The sequence below is a fragment of the Peromyscus leucopus genome, chromosome 19, assembly GCF_004664715.2.
Source record: "Peromyscus leucopus breed LL Stock chromosome 19, UCI_PerLeu_2.1, whole genome shotgun sequence".
Lineage (NCBI taxonomy): Eukaryota > Metazoa > Chordata > Mammalia > Rodentia > Cricetidae > Peromyscus > Peromyscus leucopus.
The window spans coordinates 13,690,503-13,714,175 of NC_051079.1; the positions used below are offsets into that span (position 1 = coordinate 13,690,503).

The following is a 23,673-nucleotide window of genomic DNA, read 5'->3' on the forward strand; positions in this document are numbered from 1 at the left end:
CGGCCTCAAACTCCGGATCCTACTGCCTCTGTCTCCTTCAGCAAATCCTACCGGTATGCGCCACCACAACAGGCTGAGTGTAGCTTGGGCCTGAGCTGGGGCTCACAAGGCCACAGGCAAACAGCTTTTTCATGAATTCGTAACACGAACGTTGGGCGCCAGATGTAGCAGGAATTTTAAGAGTTCTTATTAATAAAATCAAACCTGAGGCGAGTTTGAGGGGTCCATGCTGGTAGATCAGAGAGACAGAACAAGCCACAGCTATCTCACCTCGCCGGATCCTCAGCTGGTCTTGTCTCCTCAGACTGGAGGCCTCTGAGTCCTCATCCGGAATGAATCTCAGCTGAACTGAACCAGCCAAATGCTTAACCAGCCAAATACTTAACCAGCCAAATGCCGTATGACCCTCTTCTTAATCCTGATCTCTGTCATGGGCAAATCCTTCCTCCCCTGCCATGTGGGTCATGAATAGATGAAGAGAAAGCGATGAATGAATTAATGAATGAATAGAAAACGATGAATGAATGAAGAAAAACTGATTAATGAATGAAGAGAAAGTAATTAATGAATTAATGAATGAAGAGAAAGCGATGAATGAATGAAGAGAAAGCAATGAATGAATGAATGATGAATGGGGCATGGTCTAGAGGTATTCTTGGTGAAGTGCCTCAGTCCTGCCTCTCACAGCTCCTCATTTGGGGCATGCATTATACACAGATGAAAAGCTGGGGAATTTCTGGTTCAGGGCACACATGCACACCCTTGCTCCCTATGGAAACCCCAGTTCATCATGAGAGATGTTCTGGGGAGGGGGTTGTTCTGGGGGAGCTGGGCCTGTGTGTGCTGTCACAGGGCTTCCCGCCTGCCTGCCACCTTCAGATGATGGACTATAAGGTAGGACTCATCCTCGAGTGCAGTGTGGGGGTTCTTCCCTTGCCTCATTCTCTTTTTTTGTTTTTGTTGTTTGAGGGTTTTTGTTTTGTTTTGTTGTTTTGCTTGTTTGTTTGTTTGTTTGTTTGAGACAGGCCCTGATTGGCCTGGCTGTCCTAGAACTCAATAGATCCACCTACCTCTGCTTCCAAGTGCTGAGCTTAAAGGAGTATGCCACCATGCCCAGATGACTAAGTATCTTAATCTGTGGGCATAGATGTACTTTTTTCCCCTTTAAAATATTTATGTTTAACATGATTCTAGAAACTATAACTGGTAAGCATAGGGTCATTATTATGTCATCAACTTGATAAATCCTTTTTAAACATATTTGTGGATACCAATAGTGTTCATAAAAGAGCTTCTTTTATTAGAATATCCCTAAAGATCTTTCTGGGTAAAGAGTTCTGTTGCAGATTTGGAACACAGCCCCTCTCCTTACCTCATTTGTGGAGTGCTCTAACTTTGACCGTCCTAAAAACTTTAACCAAAGAACAGCCTGTGGCGTGGGATCTGACAGTGTGGCCTTTAAGTGAGCCGGGTGTGAGTCCAGTGGTTGAGCCAGAAAAGGGACCACGGGTGCTTCTCTCCCTCATCACATTCAAGTAGGTTCTAACACCTGGTCTCCCTCATTAGCCTTAAATCCGGGAAGCACTGGTATTTTCAAACCGTAGTTGAGCTATTCTGGTAGACCTTTATAAGGCCCTTACAAATCATTCTGTACATAAACTCAAATATATACGTTGTTCACATTGAAAGACAAATAACATTCCCTTATATATCTTTTACAGTCTGTTCTTCGTTTCATTTATGTAAAATGGAGAGAAATGTATTTTTCTTAGGCTCGTGATGGTAGATTATTTCTCCTGGTGATAAGAAAATTGCTAAAAAGAGAGATTGCTTTGAGAGAAGAAAAATAGTCACAGGTACAGATACTGTCAGCACAAAATATGTGAATGGAATATGTTGTCGTAGCTGACTAAAATTTCTGAACATTTTATAGCAAACAGAAGATTCCAGTTGAGTATAGACTCCTTAAGGAAATGACCTAAGAAGGTAATTGAATCTTGTGCCGTTTAACAAGATTTGTTTGTTTCTACATGTACGCATGTGCCTGTGTGAATTTATGTGCACCATGTGCGTGCAGGTGCAGGAAGAGGGCATCAGATCCCCTGGAACTGGAGTTAGAGGGGGTTGTGAATCCTCTGCAGTTAACAGTGGTGAACACTCTTAACCAATGAACCATCCTTCCAGCCCTCCTAAGACTTTTAAAGTTCTAGCTTCAGTGTGGGCTTGGGGCGACTGTAAGCTAAACAGGGCCTCCACGCAGAGCAGCCGAGGCGAGTCCGCTGCATACAGAGGGATGTTCTTCTACAGATGGCCTCGTCTAAACTTGGGAAGACTTGTGAACTCAGATGTTTGTTGTTAAAAAAGAATCAAAGTAGATTCCTCATGCCTCATTCCTCCAATTAATTTCTCAAACCCTTCTTATGTGGACAATCCCAAGGCAAGACCAGACTAGGATCCTGGAACACCTGATCTATCATGAACCCCACAAAGTGGGGGTGTATGAAACAATGGGGTGTCCTGACAGAGGGTTGACTATGAGTGTGAAGGAGAAAATGGGACGGTGTGGCTGTGGTGGTCCATTTGGTGGGATTGGGCAGGGCAAAGAGACCGAATGACCTAAGAAACCATTTCAGTTAGCATACAGTACTGTCACCGACATTTTATATATTTGTGTAATTTTGAAGAATGCCCCAAAATAATTCATAAACCTTGCAAAATTGATTCTTGGACAAACCTACAGATTATTTTATAATTGAGTCTGGGGGCCCATGATTAGTAAGGTGGTAGAATTCATATTTTGATTTTTCTTCCCCATGTTTGGGGCTTGCCAAGCCCTAATTCAAGCTAGTTTGTTTCATCGACTCACAGAAAATTCCATTTGTTTTAGTAAGCAGAAACGCAATGACTAATTTTATGTGGTTCAATAATTGCTGCAAAGCATAAGCTGCTTGTGTCTCTGCACCCAGCCCAACCTCCAAATGTCAGCCGCAAGGGGAACTGAATAAATCAGCAGGACACTCGGCCTCAGGCTGGGGCTGTCCTTTCTCTGAAGTCACTGTCCAAAGAGAGGCCAGACTTGAAACTTTGCTTTCTGAGAATAGAAAGGGATTTCTGGTTTTTGTGGGAGTTTTCCTTTAAATTGCCACCTTCCTAGAAGAACGTTTATAAAAGCAATATATAAATCCCTGGTCAGTAGACACCTGTCCTCACCTCCTCCGGGCTGCTGGGCTTACATGGCATGTCACGGTACCTGGCTTTTTATGTGGGTCTTGGGAATCTAATTCGGTCCTCATGTTTGCGTGGCAAGCATGTACCAACCAAGCCTTCTCCCCAGCCTCCCTTATCTGCTCTCTAGACTGTTGGATTTAACCAGGTCTGTAGTGCTTTGACCATTTGTTTGTGAGGTCGGCAAAGGGAGTAATTCTGTCCCAGAGGCCACATAGTAGGCCATCTGATAATCGACTGACATTTCTATCTGAAAGACCCGCGGAAGATCCAAACCTGAGCGAGCACCCGCCCGCCCTCTGCTGCCATTGGCTCTTTGTTCCGTGCACGCATGTGACCTTGCTTCTCACAGTTTGACTTTTAACTGGATAAGAATCTCAGCAGTTCCTCAGTTAAAAAGTGGTATCTTGGGGTTGAAGAGACGGCTCAGCAGTTATGAGCATCCGTGGTTCTCACAGAGGGCCCAGGTTCAATTCCCAGCATCCACATGGAGGTTCCCAACCATTCCTAACTCCGGTTTCCAGGGGCTCCAGGATTTTCTTCTGACCTTTGAGGGCATCAAACATGCACCTGGTTCACATACATTCCTGCAGACAAACACACACACACACACACACACACACACACACACACGGGCACAGTGAGGGGCATGCACACACACGGGGGAGGGGCACAGACACTGGGACTTGCTGAAAGTTCAGAAGGGCACGTCCCCTCAGGGCAGAGGGCAAGCCAAGTCAAAGCCATCAGGCCTCAAAGCAGAAAGCTGGCGTGCATGGCTGGGCAGCCAACAAAAGACACCACCAAGTGAAGTGAACACAGAGGTGTCTTGCTGACAGAGAGAGACTCTGAGATTCCATTTTACCCTAGCCAGAATGCCTGCACCAAGAAGATGGATGACAGAGAACGTTAGCAAACATTGGGGAGGCAGCGTTCACTAGTGGTCCCAGTATAAACTAGCACAAACGTGGAAATTAGTGTGGAGGGTTCTCAAAGAATTCAAATCCGAAAGGCTTCTACATCCTACCACAGAGACATTTATTTGTTCATCATGTTTATCACTGCTCTACTCATGGCAAGAAAATGGAGCCAACCTAAATGTCCTTCATCAGATGAGTAGATAATGAAAATGTGATATCACACACACACACACACACACACACACACACACACACACACACACACACAGGAATTTTATTTAGCTATCAAGAAAAACGAAACTTTCAGGGAAATGGATGGATCTGGAATACAGTCTATCAAGCCAGTTGGAATAGACTAGCACAGACACATGTTCTCTCGTGGCAACCCTGCCTTTCAGTGTTTACGTGCATGTGTGTGCATGTGGGTGTGAGTGTAGCTATGGAACCAGACAGGACCACCAGGAGGGCGAATAGAAGTATCGATGAAGACAGTGACGGCAGCAGAACACGGGACGGGGAAACAGAGAGGAGGCCACTGTGGGTGAAAGGGAGCAGGCAGGGCAGGGAGCTGGGGAGGAGACTGGACGAAAACAGGTCTTGCTTGAAAATACTGGAGTGAAACCTAGTGCTCGGTATGGTAGTTAGTAAATAGTACCTTTCTCAAGTTTGGAAGAATGTAGATTCTAAGAATGTGCCAGTCAGCTTTGAGAGCTCAGAGACATTTCTGCTGATCCTGCTGCCGTTAATTCAGATACCTGTTGAAATGTGTTGAATGTGCCAGCCATGTTTTCTTTTAGTGAGTGCTAGCGTGCCCCTGCCTTTCACTGGGTTATCCTTCCTCTCGCTCTGACCACTCTCACCTAGTTTTCCCACGCGGCCCGCCACAGCAGTGTTTCCAGCTGTGTTGATTGACGGCACACCACAGCAGAAGTTAGGGTGGGACTGACAACTAGTTACCCAGAGGTTTCTAAAGCACAACCCATTGTCTTCATGAGTCTGCGACGGCATGTAGTGCCTCACTTGGGGCGGAATGAGGGGTGGGTTATGAAAAGACAGGTGTCCTTGGGAGAATGTTGTCACCTCAGATCTGGAGGGAAGTGATTCATGGCTGGGCTGCAGCGGCCCACTCTGTGTTCTCATGCATTTTTTTTTTTTTTTAATCTCATCTACCCATTGTATTTGGTATTCTTCATCTTGTGGAACTACAGACCATTCTTACTCAGAGGGATATGTTGTCAAACACAGATCTGTTTGTACCTCCCCTGCTTTGAGTTTAGTTTTGATTTTAAATCACCTGCAGCAGAATTTCCGTCTCCCTTGGGTTGGATGCCACCTAGTTCCGGGCCTTGACACTTCACCTCCCACCTGTCCGTTGCTGGGAAATGGGAAGGCTTTTTATTACCACATGAAAAAATCATTAGGAAAGTACGTTGACTGCCAAAAGTTATGTCAGTATATAAAAATCACATCACACAGTCCCAAATACTTTAGATTGTGAATTATTTATCCTTCCTAAGGTTTTCTGTAATTTATTAAAGGTGGTGAAAGGTGATCACGTTGTAAAAGTAGATGGTTTCTCTTAGTAAGGGGTTATTAAAGAATACAGTGAAAGACACTGAAAACCAAGAGAACCTTCAGTGGAAGTGGAGAAAAGTCATATTCACGGTCATATTGTCTGGGGTTCAATGCTGGCAGATTGTTCCCAGGTCTCCAGGGAAAGGGAATTTAGAGGATGTATGGATGCTGTTCTCATGTCTATAAACTCCCATTTAATACCGTGAAGCAGGAAGCAGACTGGCATCATTTCAGGAAAGTAAATGACTCCAAGCACAATTGTTTAATAAACATATAGAGCCTGTAAACTTTAGATTTTGGTATTTCGTCCAGTCATGTTTAGAACATTTACTTCTGTATCACCAAATACTGTCGGTTGCAGAAAGGGGTTCGGAGCCCTGGAAGAAATGACTGGTTTCAGGTCAGAAGAAGCAAAGTTACTAGTTGAGCCTAGAGCAGTTTGTCACAATAGAAAACAAGGAAGGTTATACTGCATAAATAGAAATAAAAATCATCTTGGCCAGAGAATATTCAGGACACCCCATTACATGGAAGTGTAGAGTACAGAAACAATCAGGACGTGCTCTGTGCTGTGTCCATGATCTGACCTCAGGCTCTCTCAGAACGGGAGTCCTCTTTGTAGGATCATCACAGATAAGTTAGAAATGACCAACAGACAATAACTGCGAAGTCACTAATGCATTGTTGGATCTAGGCAAATGTCACAGTGCCTAACAGCAGTCAGACAGTCTCGGATTTCTAGTGAAATCTCAGACACTGCATGAAGGACTCTTCACCCCACTCTCCAGATTAGGGCCTGAACCAGACAAAGCCTGTAGATCAAGTCACAGGGTATAGGAAAGCGAAGACCAGGGCAACATCAAACCACACCAGCGTGGTGGAGTGGACCCATCCAGATTTGGAAACTCAGCCAAAGAACGTATTTCTTCCAATAGCAATTACAAAGTCTACATGAAAGACTAGAAATGAAGACTGCCTGCAGTTAATAGAAAAGGAACAAGCCCACCAAGGAAGTCCAGTGTCTGCCCAGTACATGAATTCCTATTCAGATTAAGACAAAATGACCAGCCTTCCAAATACTTCCATATTAAAAACAGTGGTCATTTCAGTGTGGTAACACTGCTGTATTTGTTGCTTAGTGTTTTCTAATGTCTCTGTCTTTTCAAAACACACCGAGATATCTGTAAGTGAAATGACTCAATACTTGGCATTTACTGTAGAATAATATGGCCTGTGGGGCCAGAGATGGAATTGGCCAAGGGCAGTTGATGGAACTATAAGTAAAACAAGCTTGGTCAAGAATTGATGAATCCAAGAAGTAGACGGTTTTAGTTAGGGTGGGAAGTGTGGCAGCTAGGAGTATGGCAGTGTGCAGGCAGGCATGGTGCTGGAGAATCCTACATCTTGATCCAAAGGCAACAGGGAAGGGCACTGTCTCACTTTAGCATGCTTGAGACCTCAAAGCCTGCCTCCACAGCGACCCACTTCCTCCAGCAAGGCCACACCTGCTCCAATAAGGCCACACCTACTCCAACAAGGCCACACCTACTCCAAAAAGGCCGCACCTACTCCGACAAGGCCACACCTACTCCGACAAGGCCACACCTACTCCAATAAGGCCGCACCTACTTCGACAAGGCCACACCTACTTCGACAAGGCCACACCTACTCCAATAAGGCTGCACCTACTTCGACAAGGCCACACCTACTCCAATAAGGCCGCACCTACTTCGACAAGGCCACACCTACTCCGACAAGGCCACACCTCCCATTAGTGCCCCTCCCTTCGGGAGCCATTTTCTTTCAAGCCACCACATAGACACAACTGGTTTGTTACTCTGTTTCATTTCTTCTTTGCATATATTTGTTGCTGAAATAAAATTTAATATGTCTATCTCCCTATATAAACATTCTATGAAATTCATAGAATTGCAAAGTTTTTTACCAAATGTTACAAAGAATCCTTTACTGCTATACAGCTGTTAAAAGGGGCACCCCCCTCAACATCCCCCCTCCCCCGACACTGGCACTTCAAGTACTTGTAGTAACAGTTCTGTGAGATAATGTGTAAAGCTACAAGACTGCCCAGCTGAGGGGAATGCTCAGTGGTTAGGGGCACTGGCTGCTCTTACAGGGGATCCAGTCTAGTTCCCAACACCCACATTGAGCCGCTCACAACCACCTGTAACTCCTGCTCCAGGGAATCCAGCATCCTTTTCTGTCCTCCATGGGTACTACGCTTACATGTGCATACACATGATTAAAAATAAAGAAATCTTAGTTTTGTTTTTTTTGATACAGGGTTTCTCTGTATGGCCTTTGATGTCCTAGAACTCACTCTGTAGACCAGGTTGGCCTTGAACCCACAGAGATCCACCTGCCTCTTCCTCCCGAGTGCGGGGATTAAAGGTGTACACCACCATCGCCCTGCAAAATCTTTTTAAAAAAGAAACAAGATTGCTGTGGTGCACAGTGTTGTCAGCCTGGTAACTTAATGTCCCACATACATGTAAGGTCAAAAGTGAGACTCTTAATTTTGTTATAAATTAAGAATCCCAGAGCCTGAAGAACTTTAGAGTCTAGATGGGAGAAATGTGAAGTGGTACCACAGGAAAAAATTACATGAAATGTGGTCCGAATAGACAGTTACAGGGAACTGAGGGGAGAAAGGGCCGCGGATAGGTTTGGCCTGCTGGTCTCTCTAGAGCATGGCTGTTGGAACTTCCTTCTCCAAACCCCTCTTCACCGCAGCAATCTTTACCTGAGCTCAGCTAGGTGGGTGAGTAAAATAGATACATGAATCAGACATTTATGACAGTCAATCATGAAGAACTGTAAAACGGTCCATTGATATGGGTGTGACTTTACCATGAAGCTGGGCCCAGCGGCTCACACCTGTGATCTTAGCAATGGGAAACAGGCAGAAGTTCACTGCAAGTTCAAGGCCAGCCTGGTTCACACAGCGAGTTCCAGGCCAGCCAGAGACAGAGTGAGACCCTCTCTCAAAAAATAAGAAGACAGAAAGAAAAAAAGAGATGAAAGCAAATTTGCGTACTAGAGATGGATGTGCTTGTTGGTCTTAGCACAATACAGTCCAAAAATGCATTGTTGTGATACTTACGTGCTCCGGACTGACAGCAGGAAAGTATTAAAAGTCTTGTTTTCTATAATTAAGCCAGCATGTTCCTGTAAGAGCAGCAAGCTCTATATGTACATCAAAAGTAACTGCACTTAGTAAAACACAGTAGTCTCCGATCTGAGCCGGGGGTTTCAGGCAGTGCTCAGTGGCATGTTGAGGTGTCACGGCATGCAGTGGCAAGTGCACGTGGTATGCATGCATTCAGAGTGGCGGCTGCAGTGAAGACTCCTGATGCAGCATGGTCAAGCACTGCCAGGAACACCATGGAGCCAGAACACATCTGATTATGAACTAATGGTTGGGTAGTGCACGTTCAGAAACCGTTTACCGTTGCCTGATTTTTCCACCACCTCCCTGGGCCCCCCGACCACCCGTGTGGGGTCAGGAGGACCCACGTGAAGAAGCTTTGTTGTACAGCTGCACCATGAATGTCCTCCTTGATCATGTGTCTTTTGTATTTCCAAGGTAATTTGTTTTCTTGTGAGTAAATACACGGATTTTCATTTGTTTTGTCCTAGTTGGGGAATGGCGGTCAACGTGTATTCTACCTCGATAACCCAGGAGACTATGAGCAGGCATGACATCATTGCATGGGTTAATGACATCGTGTCTCTGAACTACACAAAAGTGGAACAGCTCTGTTCAGGTAAGAGATTGTCTTTTGAGTATTTACCCAATGTGTTTACTGGCAATTGAATATGATTTTTATGAACCACACGTGACGTATTTGGGGTAAGACAAAAACATACATATACATATGTGTGTGTGTGTGTGTGTGTGTGTGTGTGTGTGTATAGCTACATAATTAAAAGGGGAAGCTTGGCTGTAGCTGGAGAACACATGGGTGTGTGTGTGTGAAATGTCTGAGAACATCTAAGCACACAGCCATCCAGATGGGGGTATGAGCTGCTTCTGGCTTGCTGTCGGCCACGCCCCTCTGTAATGCTGGCTCTTAGCCTCCCTTCCATAGTCCTGTTGTCATGTCACCAGGCATGTGGCTTCAAGCACAGTAGAGCTTGGCCCGGTGAGGCAGGGAGCAAATCCCAGCTGTGCAGGAGGCTGAACCAGGGTGTCGCAGGAACAGGGCCGGCCTGGACCACACAGTCCGTTCAAGGTCAGCCTGGGTAACCTGGTGGGACCTTGTTCCAAAATAAAAGCATCTAAAAGTAGAGATGAGAGCGCTTGTCTGTAGGGACAGACAGACAAACAACAAAACCCACAGTGGATCTTCAGGGCTTCATACTGCCCTTCCCAGTTCAGTTGCGCAGAGCTCTCTTCCTGGAACCTTAGCTCCACCAGACACTGGGCTCTCTGCAGACTCCTTCCCTATGGCACCACCCCCTAGTTTTCTTCATGCTTCCAAGGCTTTCCTCTTCTTTGTGTATATGGTAACATCCTGTTCGCAGTTTAATCTGCCTCACCTACTGTCAGCTCTGGGAAGACTTCCCAGGCTTGGTACTGTTCCCCGAACCCCGCCCACCCCCGTCCAGGATAGCACCTGTCATGCTGTGTTTAACCTCGGACTCCCAATCCCAGGAGGCACCGGGGTTCTTAAGAACAGGTCTGTAGTTTACGGTTGTCTAATGCCCAACGCTCCACTGTACCTGATACTGAGTAGTTCTGTAGGAATGCATATTGGGTTAAACCTGTTTGAAAAAAGATGCAATTCCAAAAATAAAGTCCAAGTGTGTTGAAGTTATCTTCTGCCTTTAGCTTTGAGTGTAAATTGAAATAAAGTATTCTCCTTTGCCAAGTAAATGTTTTCTTGTGAAGGAATAGACAAAGAGATGTCTTCTTGCCTGTGGCGCTAACATGAACATGGTATTAGGGAATATAGCATTACTGAAGTGTGTTTGTGCGAAGGCATTTAGATGTGGAAGAGTTCTGAGTTTCAGCTGACTCGTTGGTATTGGACTGTGGCCGATCTTTCCAGCAGGTCATATGCAAAAAAGACTTGATGCAGTACCATCAGAATTTGCAAAGTTCCCAATAGTAGATTAATGTTTCCTTTCTGCTTTGAGACACATTTCTGACTGGAAAACTGTGAGTCCCAGACAGGCATGGGTTCTCTCTGCAGCTTGCAATGCTTGTGTGAGAAACCTCAAAACAATAACAGTGAAGTGTAGGTTCTCCCAAACCTGTCCGGCACCAATTCCATCTTCTTAGTTTAATTTGTCTTCAGCAATGGCATTTGGCAGGAAGAAGTGGTCTTTCTACTTGTTTATGAATTCATTTCTCTAGTCTCATTCTAGAAGACTTTGAAGCAGGTAGGACAGTGCCTCTCGGATAAGAACAAATCCGAATGTCGATGACCTCAGTGATTTGTCCTTATCATGCTTAGGGATGCTCAGATTCATGGAGTATAATGTATCTTGGGTATTTATTTTGGTTCCTTGTAGCTTCTGTGGTATTTGATTTTAGTGATGTGCTCTGGGAAGACACTCGAAGATCACATGTTTCTGCACCTTCCTGACACCACCCGCACCCCCATGAAGACCTACACCCCACACCTGGCAGTCCCCTTCTGCATTTCTCCACTGTGGTATCACTCTCTCCTTTAGTTCCAGCTAACAGATCCCTTCAAAGCCAGTGTTAAAACAAACATCAATGAGAATGTATGGGATTCTAAGTGTGCAGAAGTTCATTGAGATGTATAGACTTTGGGGCTGGTTACTTGTGGGATGTGTGTGTGCGTGTGCGTGTGTCTGTCCGTATTTATTTGGAAGCTCTTTACAATAAGTTTTAATAATTTTTTTAGATATATAAGGCAAGGTGAAGAAAATGGACATCAACTTTTGTTTAGTTTGCAAAAAGCTGAAACACAACTTTGGTGTTGTATTTGCTCTGAGCTTTCTGCCTTTATCTGACATCTCTTTCTGCCCCCATAAACATTTTTAAACGCTCTCTAAAGTAAGAGTAGTGGGCTCGAGTGGTCATAGCCCAGTGGTAGAGCGTTGGTCTCATGATGTGTACAAGGCTCTGGATTCAATTCCCAGCACCAGAATAAGTAAATAAAAAGTTAAGTCACATGGAAATGCCTTGTAATACATTTCAAAATAATGCAAATTATTCGCTCTTGTTTCTTATTATCGTATCCAAGGATGTAACTTTATGACCACCTTCTTTGAACATTAAATCTGGGTCATGGATCTGTGTGCATATTCAAATTGCATTTATTTCTTGCAAAAAGCAATCTGTTTCAAGGAAAGCAGAGGGCTGTTCCATTTTGTACTTCTGGCCACCTAAATCTGCTTTGGAATCTAATCATGTTGATTCCCCTCGTGGAATGGGAGGCTGGTTCAGGAGTGCTGTCACACGGGTCCAGCCTAGAAATATCTTTCTGTTTTCATTCATTTGCTTTGTGACATGTAGAGGGCTTTTAAGGGGGGCGGTCAGGGGATGATGTCCTATTTTTGTTTGAGTTCCAGTTCAAACCAGTTTAGTAGATGTTTTCCAAGGTTATGAAGAGAGGGTTTGGTCAGTATGATGCTGAACGTTCCTAAATCAGCTTCCTCAGCTTGAGATACTTTATTGAGGGTGACAGAAAAGAAAAAGTGTGCGGAAAGGAGGAGGGAAAAGAAACAGGAAGGAAGCTGGACATCAGACAGAGGATTGCATCTCTCCCCTACCTTTCACCCGGCCCTGCTGCCCCGTGCCTCCTTTGAAACTTAACCTTACGCCCCTCAACCTTGTTGTGGCCATGTCTGGATCTTCTCTCCTAGGCTGGGTGTAAGTGCAAGCCAGCTTTCCCAGCTGGCCTCTTTCTAAAGTCTGTGCATCGCCCCGTCTCCTTCCCACCCCCTCACAGGACAGGAAGCACGGACAGCAGATACCAGCAGGCATTCCACACTGAGGGGACCGCTGCCAGCTTCGCCACACAGCCCCGTCCTGGCACTCTGGCTGGTGGAAGGCTCGGTTATTTTCCTGAGCATCTGAGTATTTAAATAAAACGTCATTTAAATGAAGGCATTTTTGGAAATTTTTAAATATTTTTTTTTGATTGACTTTTTTAAAGGTAGAAAAAAAAACGATCAAGGTTTGACTTACTATGTGTTTCTTCAGATTGGTTCAAGCTTTGTGTTGGATGAAGTTTCTGTTGTTTTTTTTTTTTTTTTTTTTTTTTGTTCCTTATTCTGGAAAAGCTTCTGAATTTGGCTGATGAAATTGTGGTTGCATTTACAAATGTCGGTATCTGAACTGGTAGAAGCAACATGATTTGTAGTATGCACTGGGCTTCTCGCAGGTGTGGCCATCAGGCAGCTTGGGACATGGAGGGTGAGTCCTCTGTGCTCTACTCTGATGGTAGTCCTTCCTGGGCAAGGTAGCAGTGCTTTGTGACCATTTTTGGCTACAGATCTGTGCTTGTTAAATAGGTTGGTTCCAGCCTAGCACTGGGTCCCCTGTGCCTTCTCTCTCTGTCAGCAGAGAAGACGGGTTAGTGATGAAATCAGCTCAGAGGCTAAATTTAGTAGGGCTGATCTTACTGAGTCTCTCGTATTGGAACCAAGTAAGGATATTCCATCAGTGTCTGCAGGCCCCGGAGTTTACTGAGCTTTATAAAATCAGAGGTTTATTGTTTTCTCTGGAGAAAGTGAGCCCGTGCAGAATGTGACTGTGGTCAGGTCATTGTGTGCTCATGGAATATTATCCGTGCTTAGAGGCATTGTGTAGAGATTTTGTCTAGGCTAGATATTTTTCCCCCCTAATTTTATTTGACCAGCTAATTTCAAAATCCATTTACTTGGTTTCAAGTATAACAAGTAATTGAGAAGAGAGGGGTAACAAGTGGTGTGGGCCATGTCTGGGTGTGGTCCAGCCGGAGGGTGAATTGCTGCAGTGGGTAACATCCTCGAGTCTCCACCAATGCACGGGCTAAATACAGCTCATTCTTTTGAGCAGAGAATATAGAATATAACAGGGGGTTTCCTCCCTTATAATTTTGTATATTTCCATTATCTTGATACTTTGTTATTGAAGATAAACATACATTGGTAGGATTGGAGGGTGTTGGTTTGGTTTGGGGTTTTGCCCTGGAATTTTTGTGACTGTGCTTGCCTGCCTTTGCAATGCCAGATACCAGTGCAGGATGAAGTATACATTCACCTTGATGTACCAAACTGCTACTAGGAATTTCTGATTTTTTTTCCCCACATTCGCATGTTTGATCCTGCAAACAGTCGCCACATCTTCACCCTGTGCTTGTTCTGACCGTGAGTGTAGCTGAAGGGAGATAGAAGTGGACAAAGGAGAGTGTTAAATAAAGGGAGATGAGGACTGAGAGAGTCAGCCGAAAAGACACTCAGACTGTGTGGGTGTGGCGGGGTGCTCCCGAGTGACCGAGTGGCGGATGTTGAAGAAACGCCCCAGAAGGGTTGTCCTCCTCCTAGAGTCAGGTGGGGTGTAGGTTGCTGAGTTTCTTCAGTGGACAGCCTCCCCAAACCAGGGCAGCCTGTGCCCAGGCCTTCAGGGATGCACAGTATCATGCTCAGTCCTTGGATTCATGAAGTAAGGAGTGTGTGAGCACAGGTTTGAAGCCACTGTGCATGTATGAGATAGTTCAGGGAACCATAGAGGGGCTAACTTCTTTGGGAGGAACAAAACAGACCCATCGAAGTTCCAGAAAACTGGGCAGGTGTCAGATGACTCTTATTTGATTGACATTTGTCCCTCTATCCCATTTTCGGCCTCTGCTGGCGTCCCTTCAGCATGATGGGACTCCATAAATAAAGACAAATTAAAAACAAACAGCTAAGTGAAAATTGATGGCCTGAGATGCATGTGTGTGTTTTATTGAAAGTTCTCTCTCTCTCTGGTGTATACATATATTTATATCATGAAAACTCAAAGGACACACATTCATGTTGAACTTAATCACATCACATAGCTATCAGGAATAAATAAAAAATGATGACATTATTAAAAACTTAAACTAATAAACTGTGAACTAATAAGATCAGAAAAATAGCTTGAGCAATTTATACAAAGCAGTGTCCTTGGTTGCACCCTGGATTTTGATCTCCATACTTCTTGATATGGGGAAATTGCTCCATGTGCTCAGTGTATAATCTTCATGATTCTGGTTGACTGTCTTACAGATTCACAACTGTCCTGTATCCATGACAGGCTCTGCCCACTCCACCCCCACCCCTTTCCTAAGCCACTAACTGTTTGAGCATGCTTGGAGAAGAGGGCGTACTTATCAAAAGAGCCATGTGGGTTCTGGAGCTAATGGGAGCCCCTGCATAAACTCCATTCACTTTTGGGCCTGGGGCTCTGACTCCAGGGCCCAGGCAGCTTCTTAAGTGGTGTGAGAAGCCTTGGTGGAGCCAAGTACCTGTGGGTTTTAAGACTTGCTGAGTACATAATCCCGATGGTAATCGTAACCCGGGGCCATCCTTAGACAATCCTCCCCTATAAAACAAACTTGGTCTGTTTTGTAACATGCTTACTTTTACTTGATTGCATTTTGTTTTGAGGCTGCCTCCCTATTTAGCTTAGGCTGGCCTCAAACTTTCAATCCCCCTGCCTCATCTTCCCAAGTATGTCCCTGGTGATCTAGTGGTTAGGATTTAGTCATCTCCCAGATACTTCGATTACGGTCATACATCACCACACATGACCCAAAGTACTATTTTTGTCTTGTCTTCCTAGTTTGGGTTTTGGCTTGTTGGCTTGTTGGCTTGTTTGTTTGTTTGTGGTTTGTTGTGTTGTTGAGACTGATCTCACTCGCTAGGCCAGGCTGGCCTTGAACTTTCAATCCTCTCATCCCTGCCTCCTAAGCTTAGCATGCAATGCTTGCCTCCGAGGCATGTAAAGATATTGCCTATTCTGAAATCATTCACCAGGGTCTATAAAAACCAATATCCTTACAAGAAAAGAGTATGTTCCAACATCCTAGAAGTTATTTGGGACTTTTTCTCAAGGTGTCAGTTATGTGATGTGATGGATATGTTCCTTATGAAACATTATTTTGAATTCGTGTTTCCATTTTTTTTCTTTTCCTTCTCTCCTCTCGGTTTAAAACCTCTGAAGACTTACCTGGAGAATGTAGATTTGGGGAGAAAGACAGTTCTTTTTATGAGAGCGTTTACTATGGTGTAAGCACCTGTGTGTTTTTCTAAAGGCTGGAGATGTTTCCCAGCAGGCGAACCAGTGTCTTAGGAATGTGTGCACACCCGTTCTGTGCACACCCAGGAGCCTGTGCACACCCAGAAGCCTGTGCACACCCGTTCTGTGCCTGACAGAAGCCACAGATCTCACTCTGTCATTTGAATCTGACACTCATTTTCATATTCCATGCCTGAACTAGTCCAGCTCAAGCACATTCATTTTTAGAGCTCTGTGTGTTTTAGCCAGGTTGACAACCCAGGCTTTCATCCTCAGGGACACAATGACGTCATATCCCGCAGCTTTTGTCTCTCTTTGCCACTCTCAGTGTGTCTTGGAGAGGCGCTACTTCTTCTCATTCTTACGGCCACCCTGTAAGGCGGGAGTAAGAGCACATTGTTCCTCTTTTATACACGAGGGGAAGAGCTCAAAGAAACCAGTGTTTCCACGTGATCTCCCTGTGCACTTACAGGCTGTACTTACAGCCCGTGCACATGTGTGTGCCCATGTGAGGGTGTTCCAAGTCCCTTTATTGTGAGTCTCCTACACATCTCCCCAGGAATGTACAGAAGAGAAGAGAAGTCAGAATCCTCTTTCAGTTCTAATCAAAGAAATGATACATACTTGATAGTAATTATCCTAATACCTAGACCACATACCCCAATAGAACTGTCAAAAAAGAAAATTAAAAATAGTAACAATAAAGAAAAGACAGACCTTCTCGCCTAAAGAAGAGGCCATGAGCAGGAAGGCAGACGCCTGTCCCCAGCTCTGGGGTTCTTCCTTGCCGTGACTTCCCTTAACCTCTGCTGTTCTTAACTCTTCCCCAGGTAAGACTGACATTTCCTGCCTCCTGCAGGACACCCTTTAGTCTCTCAGAACAGTTCTAGTCCAGGGGAAAACCACCAGAACACTGCCCTCTCAGAAATCACACGTGCACACACATGCACACACATGCACACACACGTGCACACACGTGTGCACACACATGCACTTGCACCCCAGCCTGTGGTCCTTTCCTCACCTCTGCCTTCTTGCACGAATCCTAATTGGTCTTATAATAAAAACCCAGAGCCAGAGATCAGGGTGAAAGCTGAAAGATCAGCGAAGCAGAGCAAGCCACAGCCACCACCTCTCACCTCACCAACTCCTCAGCCTGAAAGAGACTGAGCTCCTGTCTCCTCCTGCCTTACATTCTTTTCTCTGCCCAGCCATATCACTTCCTGTCTCAACCTTCCTAGTGCTGGGATTAAAGGTGTGTAATCCCAAGTGCTGGAGTTAAAGGTGTGTGCCACCACTGCCTGGCTGTTTCTCTTTTAGACTGGATTGATTTTTTTGTAGTCTAGGATGGCCTTGAACTCAGAGATCCAGATGGATCGCTGCCTCCTGAGTGCTAAGATTAAAGGTGTGTGCCACCACTGTCTGACCTCTATGTCTAATCTAGTAGCTGGCTCTGTCCTCTGATCCTCAGGCAAGCTTTATTTAATACACAGTATATCACTACACTGGCTAGTTGAATAAGTTATTCCTAAGAGGATTTCACATCCTCATTTTAGCATATTCACGTATACAATATACATGTATACCCTGCATTTACCCAAGACATATGTACACACATGCACATTGACACATATACACACATGTACACTGCATTCCCACACATGCATACACATGTGCACACATACACATGCATACACAATTCACACACATACACACATAGGACTTATTCACTGGGGCATGCCTGTCTCCTTGTGTTTGATCTAGTCCACTGCACCCATATTGAGTGGCCGCGCCGAGGCTCCCTCAGTTCCTCTCTGGCCCCTTCTTGAACATGAAAAGTTGGTTGTGCATAAGAGAACCTGTTGGTTCAGTGTTTTAAGAGATTACCATCCGAGGTCCAAATGATACCATTTCATTCCCAAATGCTTTCAAGCTCCATCAGGCTGCAGGATCTAAACCACTTCCATAGAGGGGCCCCAGAGATGCAGCCATTGCTAGCACGGCCAAACAGTGAATCAGACATCATCCCCGGTTGTGTTAATCAGCTTCCCACCGCTGTACCAGAGTACATGAAATAATCAGCTTGTTTTTTTAAAAAAGGATTATTCTGGCTCACAGTTTTGATGATTCCAGTGTGTAATTGATTGGCTCGTTTCTATGGACCTGTGGTGAGATAACATAGTACGGGCAGAGTATATGATGCAGCAGATACATTCAGCTCATAGCCAAGAAGCCAAAGAGAGGGAAAGGAAAGGCCCAGGGTCCCATAATCCCACCAGAGATATGTCCCTGGTGTCCAGAGGACCTCCTATAAGGACCCACTTCCCAAGGTTCTGCTACCTCCCCATAGCACTGCTGTGGAAACTGAGCCTTTAACGTGTGTGTCGTTAAGGGACAGTTCCAGATGGTAGCATCAGTCTTACAAACTGTTCCCATGTCATCCAGGCACAATGACTAGTCAGCCTGCACAACAGTCTGCCATTGGGCCCTTGGCCAGTCCAGTGGGAGTCTTATATTGAAAGCAACAACAACAACAACAAAAAGCGTCCTAGAAAGGTGACATTGGACTAATGTGTAGTAATATATTATATATCAAAAAATATATTGTATATAAAAAAAATATATTGTAAAAAAAATATTGTATATATAAAAAAAAAAAAAACTTGCCTGAAGATCAGAGAACAGAACAAGCCACTAGATTAGACAGAAGTCAGGCAGTGGTGGCACATACCTTTAATCCTATCACTGATCCATCTGGATCTCTGTGAGTTCAAAGCCAGTCTGGACTACATGAGATTGATTCAGTCTAGGAGAGAAACAGAGCCAGGCAGTGGTGGCACAAACCTTCAGTCCTAGTACTTGGGAGTCACAAGTCTTTAATCCCAGCCCTAGGAAGGAAGTGAAATGGCTGGGCGGAGAAAGTTACGTAAGGCACGAGGAGATAAGAACTAAAGCGTTTTCGGCTGAGGACTCAGAGGCTTTCAGTCAGAGGGTTTGTGGAGATAGGATTTCACCTTCCACTCGGCCTCAGGAGTCGGAGGTGGGGAGAAGTTTCTCTAGTGGTTTGTTCCTTTGTCTCTCTGATCTTTTAGAGATTTCAGCATTTACCCCAATATCTGGCTGCGGGTTTTTTTTATTATAAGACCATTTAGGATTCGTGCAACACTAATCTTTGAAGAATGAGAAGTGTCTGTGTCTAAGTGTTACAAAGGAATATTTTGGATTAAAAAAGTTGAAGGTGTAAGGAGTGAGTATGGTTACGTATGCACATGAGATCTCTGGGAAGTGTATTAGGACTTGAGGCAACATGCACAGTTGTGCTTCAGGTAGCAGGCACCATGTATTCAAGGAAAAGAAAGATGTGTCTTCGCCTTGTTTGGGTCCTTGGCCAAGTGGCCATGCAGGTTTGGTGACTGGCCGGTAGATATTACAAAGTGGAATTGAACTCCTTCTGTTCAGACGAGGCTGCTGCTAACATGGGCAGGGGTCAAGCTGAGAAAAGGAAGCCGGTGGCTTCAGTAGAGGTTCCGTTTCTCAGGTCTCCACGCTCTTGTTTATTCCTGGAGCCAGCAGGGGTTGATGGAGTACTTCCAGTGTGGCCAGCATCTGAGGACCCAGCAAAACCAACACAGATCATACCGAGCTAGGACCTGTCGCTTCACTTCGTCTGTCACATTTCTGTCCAGAGCTCTCAAGTCCTTCTTGTCAGCTCATCCACAAACGAAGCAGAGGGAGAGCAAGGTCCTGGCCGACACGAGGTGCCTAGCCTTTCTTATCATCAGAAGGTTCCCGGCTCTGAGAGCAGGGCGTGCCTGGTGACCTCTGAAGTGCTGGTCTGCCTCCAGTAGTTTCTGCACATTGTAATGCTGCACATCCTACTGCTCTTAGACTAATGTATTTCCTCAATTCATTTTCTCCGGATTGTATTTTTAATTTACCGTTTTTTCAGGTGTGACAGAAGAAAAAGAAAAGAGATGCAAATGTTTGGGCATTTTAGAATTGCATACTGGGAACAGAATAGTTGAATCGCTTAAAGCAACCATGGCTCTTCAGGATAGAGTTTCTTCCCACCCTGAAACGATTACGTAATTGTGACAGACAGCATGTGACCTTTCTCCGTCGCCTCCTTTCTAGGGGTGTGGTTCTTCCTTGGGTTTTAACCGACGTAAGTTATACTGGCCATGTGCTGTGGCCGTGAGGAGCAGATAGATTGGATATTAGCTCCAGCAGAGTTTCCTGGTCTCCCTTCAGTCACTGCCAGGAGGGTTGGCCTCTACTTCTGTCTCTTCTAGATGACATTTTATGGCAATTCATGGAAGAACTTTAGAAAAATAAATGATCCAAGTTTTAGAGAAAGTACATGTGTCAACTGTAAATATGTTAGGATCCACCATTACAAAAAAAAGAAGTAGTTTCCTGCCTCCTCCCTGCCCCACCCCCCTCGTTAACTCTTCTGTCGTTTCTGTTTTGGTCATCTGACTAATCCCTAAAGTAAATACTGTGCAGTCTTCACATTAACTGGAGTTCCTTCTAATCCTGGAATTGTGCTTAGATAAGGAAGTGTCCTGGGACGAACCTGGGAAATGGCAATAAATCTGCTCGTGATACAGCAGTCTTCTGTTTGTAGCACAGTGTGCATGGTCACTCTAGGGTAGCTGCTCTGGAGTTCTCTGTGACTGCTGGTCCATGCCAGGCTGGGTCTGCTGAACGGTCTCCAGCCTCTAGGCCCCCTCTTGGGGAGCTGTGGGGGAAGGCGCATCCTTCTGCCGAAGGTGGCTGCTAAGGACACTGTTGGTGTGTGTGACAGCTGGTGAGCTTGACTGGGAGGAATGGCAAGGGTGAGAAGCTCTGACCTGAGAGCACAGGGCAAAATGGTTTCCACCTGAAGAGGGATGACAAGGCACCTAGTCCCAGGGACAGGAACCTCTGTCACCGGAAGAACCACTTACAAAGGTGCGCTCTGCGGAAGTGAACTGCAGACTTGTGCTGGTTCATTCACATCACTCCATCTTGCATGGGTTCTAAGCCTCTCCATGGATTACCACACCTGGCTTCATGTGGTCCCTAGAACGGTGTTGGCTGTTTCAGGAGAAATTGTGTGAGAAAATGGAGTTCTTACCCGTCATTTAATGTGCTCTAAAAAATATTTAATTCTGAAAAATCAAAGCTTTAAAATGGCATCTTTTAGGCCCCCTTCTGGGAGGATGCTTAGAGCCAGAAATCAGCATTGATTCTCTGCAGCCTTCCTCATTAACTCACACTGACACTTTGTGGCATTTAAAGCCTGCTGCTTACCTGCCTCTGACTGACCCCTGGCCATACACACCCTTCGCTCTGTTCCCTGGCTTCTCTCGAAATGTCCTTTGAGGGCTCCCACACGCCCCCTTCCTCCTCCCTTCCTTTGCTCCAGCAAAGATCCCTGATGACTGAAGGGTGACACTGTGAGTTTAACTTGACCCATGGACGATTTTTCTCTAGACTTTTGCCCCTTAGTATGTCTTGTCCCTGCATTTATTTTACACTTGGAGTGGCCTTGTGTTTCTGCCGGGTTTTCTGTTGTGTTTTTATGAATTCTGTATTTCAGTATTTTTCTAGTCTTTCAAAACTCAAGTTACTTGGCCCTTTAAATGAGCTCATTTTCCTTGGAAGAATGTTTTAAGGGACCCATTATGTAACTGGCTGTCCTGGAACTCATTGTGTAGACCAGGCTGGCCTTGAACTCACACAAATCCACCTGCTTCTGCCTCCCAAGTGCTGGGATTAAAGACGTGCACCACCACACCCAGCAGTTTACAGTTTATCATTCACCAATAAGCAAAAGGACAATCCCAAGTGCCACCTATAGAGACAGGCGTTTGTTTAGAGGCAACCTGTCACCACAAAAGTTAGATATGGACACTTCTGTCTTCAGCTTCTTGACTGTAAGTCAGGCTTATCTTCATTTCAGTCTAACTTATATAGTCTAAAAGCAAACAAACAAACAAAAATAGGCAAATAGAACAAAACTTTGTCTATAAAAGTATAGAAGCAATACCAGAAAAAGTGTGTAAGAAATCTTCCTAACGTGTGTGGGCAAACAGTACCCCTGACGTTATAGCTTCCTAGAACCTTCTTTCTTCGTGACCCTAATAAGAAAACCGAATCTCTTCCCAGTGGGTTCCTGTATACCTTCCTAACTTGTTTTTTATTCATGATAAAGACTTGTTTTAAGTTCCCCTTCCCCCTCTGTCTAGAATGCTCAGTTCTAACTTTAGCTCTGGTCTCAGACTCAGACCTCGGCTTCCAGCGTCGCTGCCGAGTTCTGTAGAAGCCAGTGACATGGTGTGCGGAGTCCTGCCCCTCCCCCTTCCTGGACTGTAGACGCCAAGTGTCACGGCATGAGGCAGGGTGGTTCAGTGACATGGCGTGCGGAGCCCCGCCCCTCCCCCTTCCTGGACTGTAGACGCCAAGCGTCACGGCATGAGGCAGGGTGGTTCAGTAGGACTTGACGAGCAGTGTTGTCTGGACGGAAACCGCGTGTTGGGAACGGCGGGACACTGACACCGAGGACGGGCTCACTCCTTAGCAGGTAAAAATTCTGCTAATGTCCAGACCAACAGGCCTGCTCCTCAGCCGCCATGTCCTTGTCCCTTCAGCTGTCAGAATCTTTTTCTGTGTCATTAGACAAGCTTGAAGCTCCGTATTTTTTCCTAAAGTATTAAGACACAAGTTTAAACACAGGAGTTGTGGGATAAACCACTACACATAGTGAACTCAAGGCTGGGACTAGGGTGTCTGCCGCGCATGCTCCGGCTTTCAGTGCGCTTTTTAAACGGGGAGTCTCTGTGAAAGTTGTTTTCTAAGTAGCACTTAAACAGTAGCCCTTGGCCGAACTGTAAGTCTCCAGCTGTTGTGCTCTCTAGGTGTTTGTCTGCGGTTTACCTGGTAATAAAAATATTTATCCTGCATCTCAGACAAGGAGTTTGATTTCTTTTTTTCTTTTTTATTTTTCAAGACAAGGTTTCTCTGTGTAGCTTTGCGCCTTTCCTGGGACTCACTTGGTAGCCCAGGCTGGCCTCGAACTCACGGAGATCCGCCTGGCTCTGCCTCCGAGTGCTGGGATTAGAGGCGTGCACCACCACCGCCCAGCAGGAGTTTGATTTCTATTGCCCTGAAATGTCCATGTGGAAGACAGACCATGTGTTCTGTCTTCCGTGACATGGGCAGCACTTTAATCCACTCAGAACTCTCACTGATTCTCCCATGTCATCAGACTCCGTAGCCGGGCTAGCTGTTGATGGTGCTCCCAAGTCTCTTTGTGTTGGGGAAGAATGGGTGGGCATGCATGTAGGTATGTGTTTGTGTGGAAGTGTGCAAGCATTCACAGGGATGCACGTTCCTGTGTATGGGCATGTGCAGGTCAGAGGTCAGCAGTGAATGTCTTTCTCTATTTGTTCCTGATGATATTTGTTGAGGCGGGGTCTCTTAGTGAACATGGAACTCACTGATTGGCTAGGCTGGCTGGCCAATGAGCTCCATCCACTTCCCTTTTAGAGATAGGGTCTCTCACTGGGACTGGAACTAACCAATTCAGCTAGGCTGGCTGGCCAGTGAGGCCCAGGGATCTACCTGTCACTGCCTCCCCAGTATGGTGGCCCACAGAGGCTTCCTAGTGAGACCTTACTCAGGGTCCAAGAATCTGAGCTTGCTTTACCCAGCAGGGCTACA

General features: G+C 45.4%; 1 protein-coding gene across 3 annotated transcripts in view; it reads left to right on the forward strand.

Annotated features, from left to right (window-relative positions):
- The window catches only part of Mapre2 (microtubule associated protein RP/EB family member 2), a 148,951-nt gene that overhangs the window by 75,213 nt on the left and 50,065 nt on the right, over positions 1-23,673 (forward strand). For all 3 annotated transcript variants that reach the window (XM_028887707.2, XM_028887708.2, XM_028887706.2), the window contains one exon: positions 9,378-9,505. In XM_028887707.2, the coding sequence (XP_028743540.1) occupies positions 9,385-9,505 (121 nt within the window). In that variant the 5' untranslated portion in view covers positions 9,378-9,384. The remainder of the gene's footprint in view (positions 1-9,377; positions 9,506-23,673) is intronic.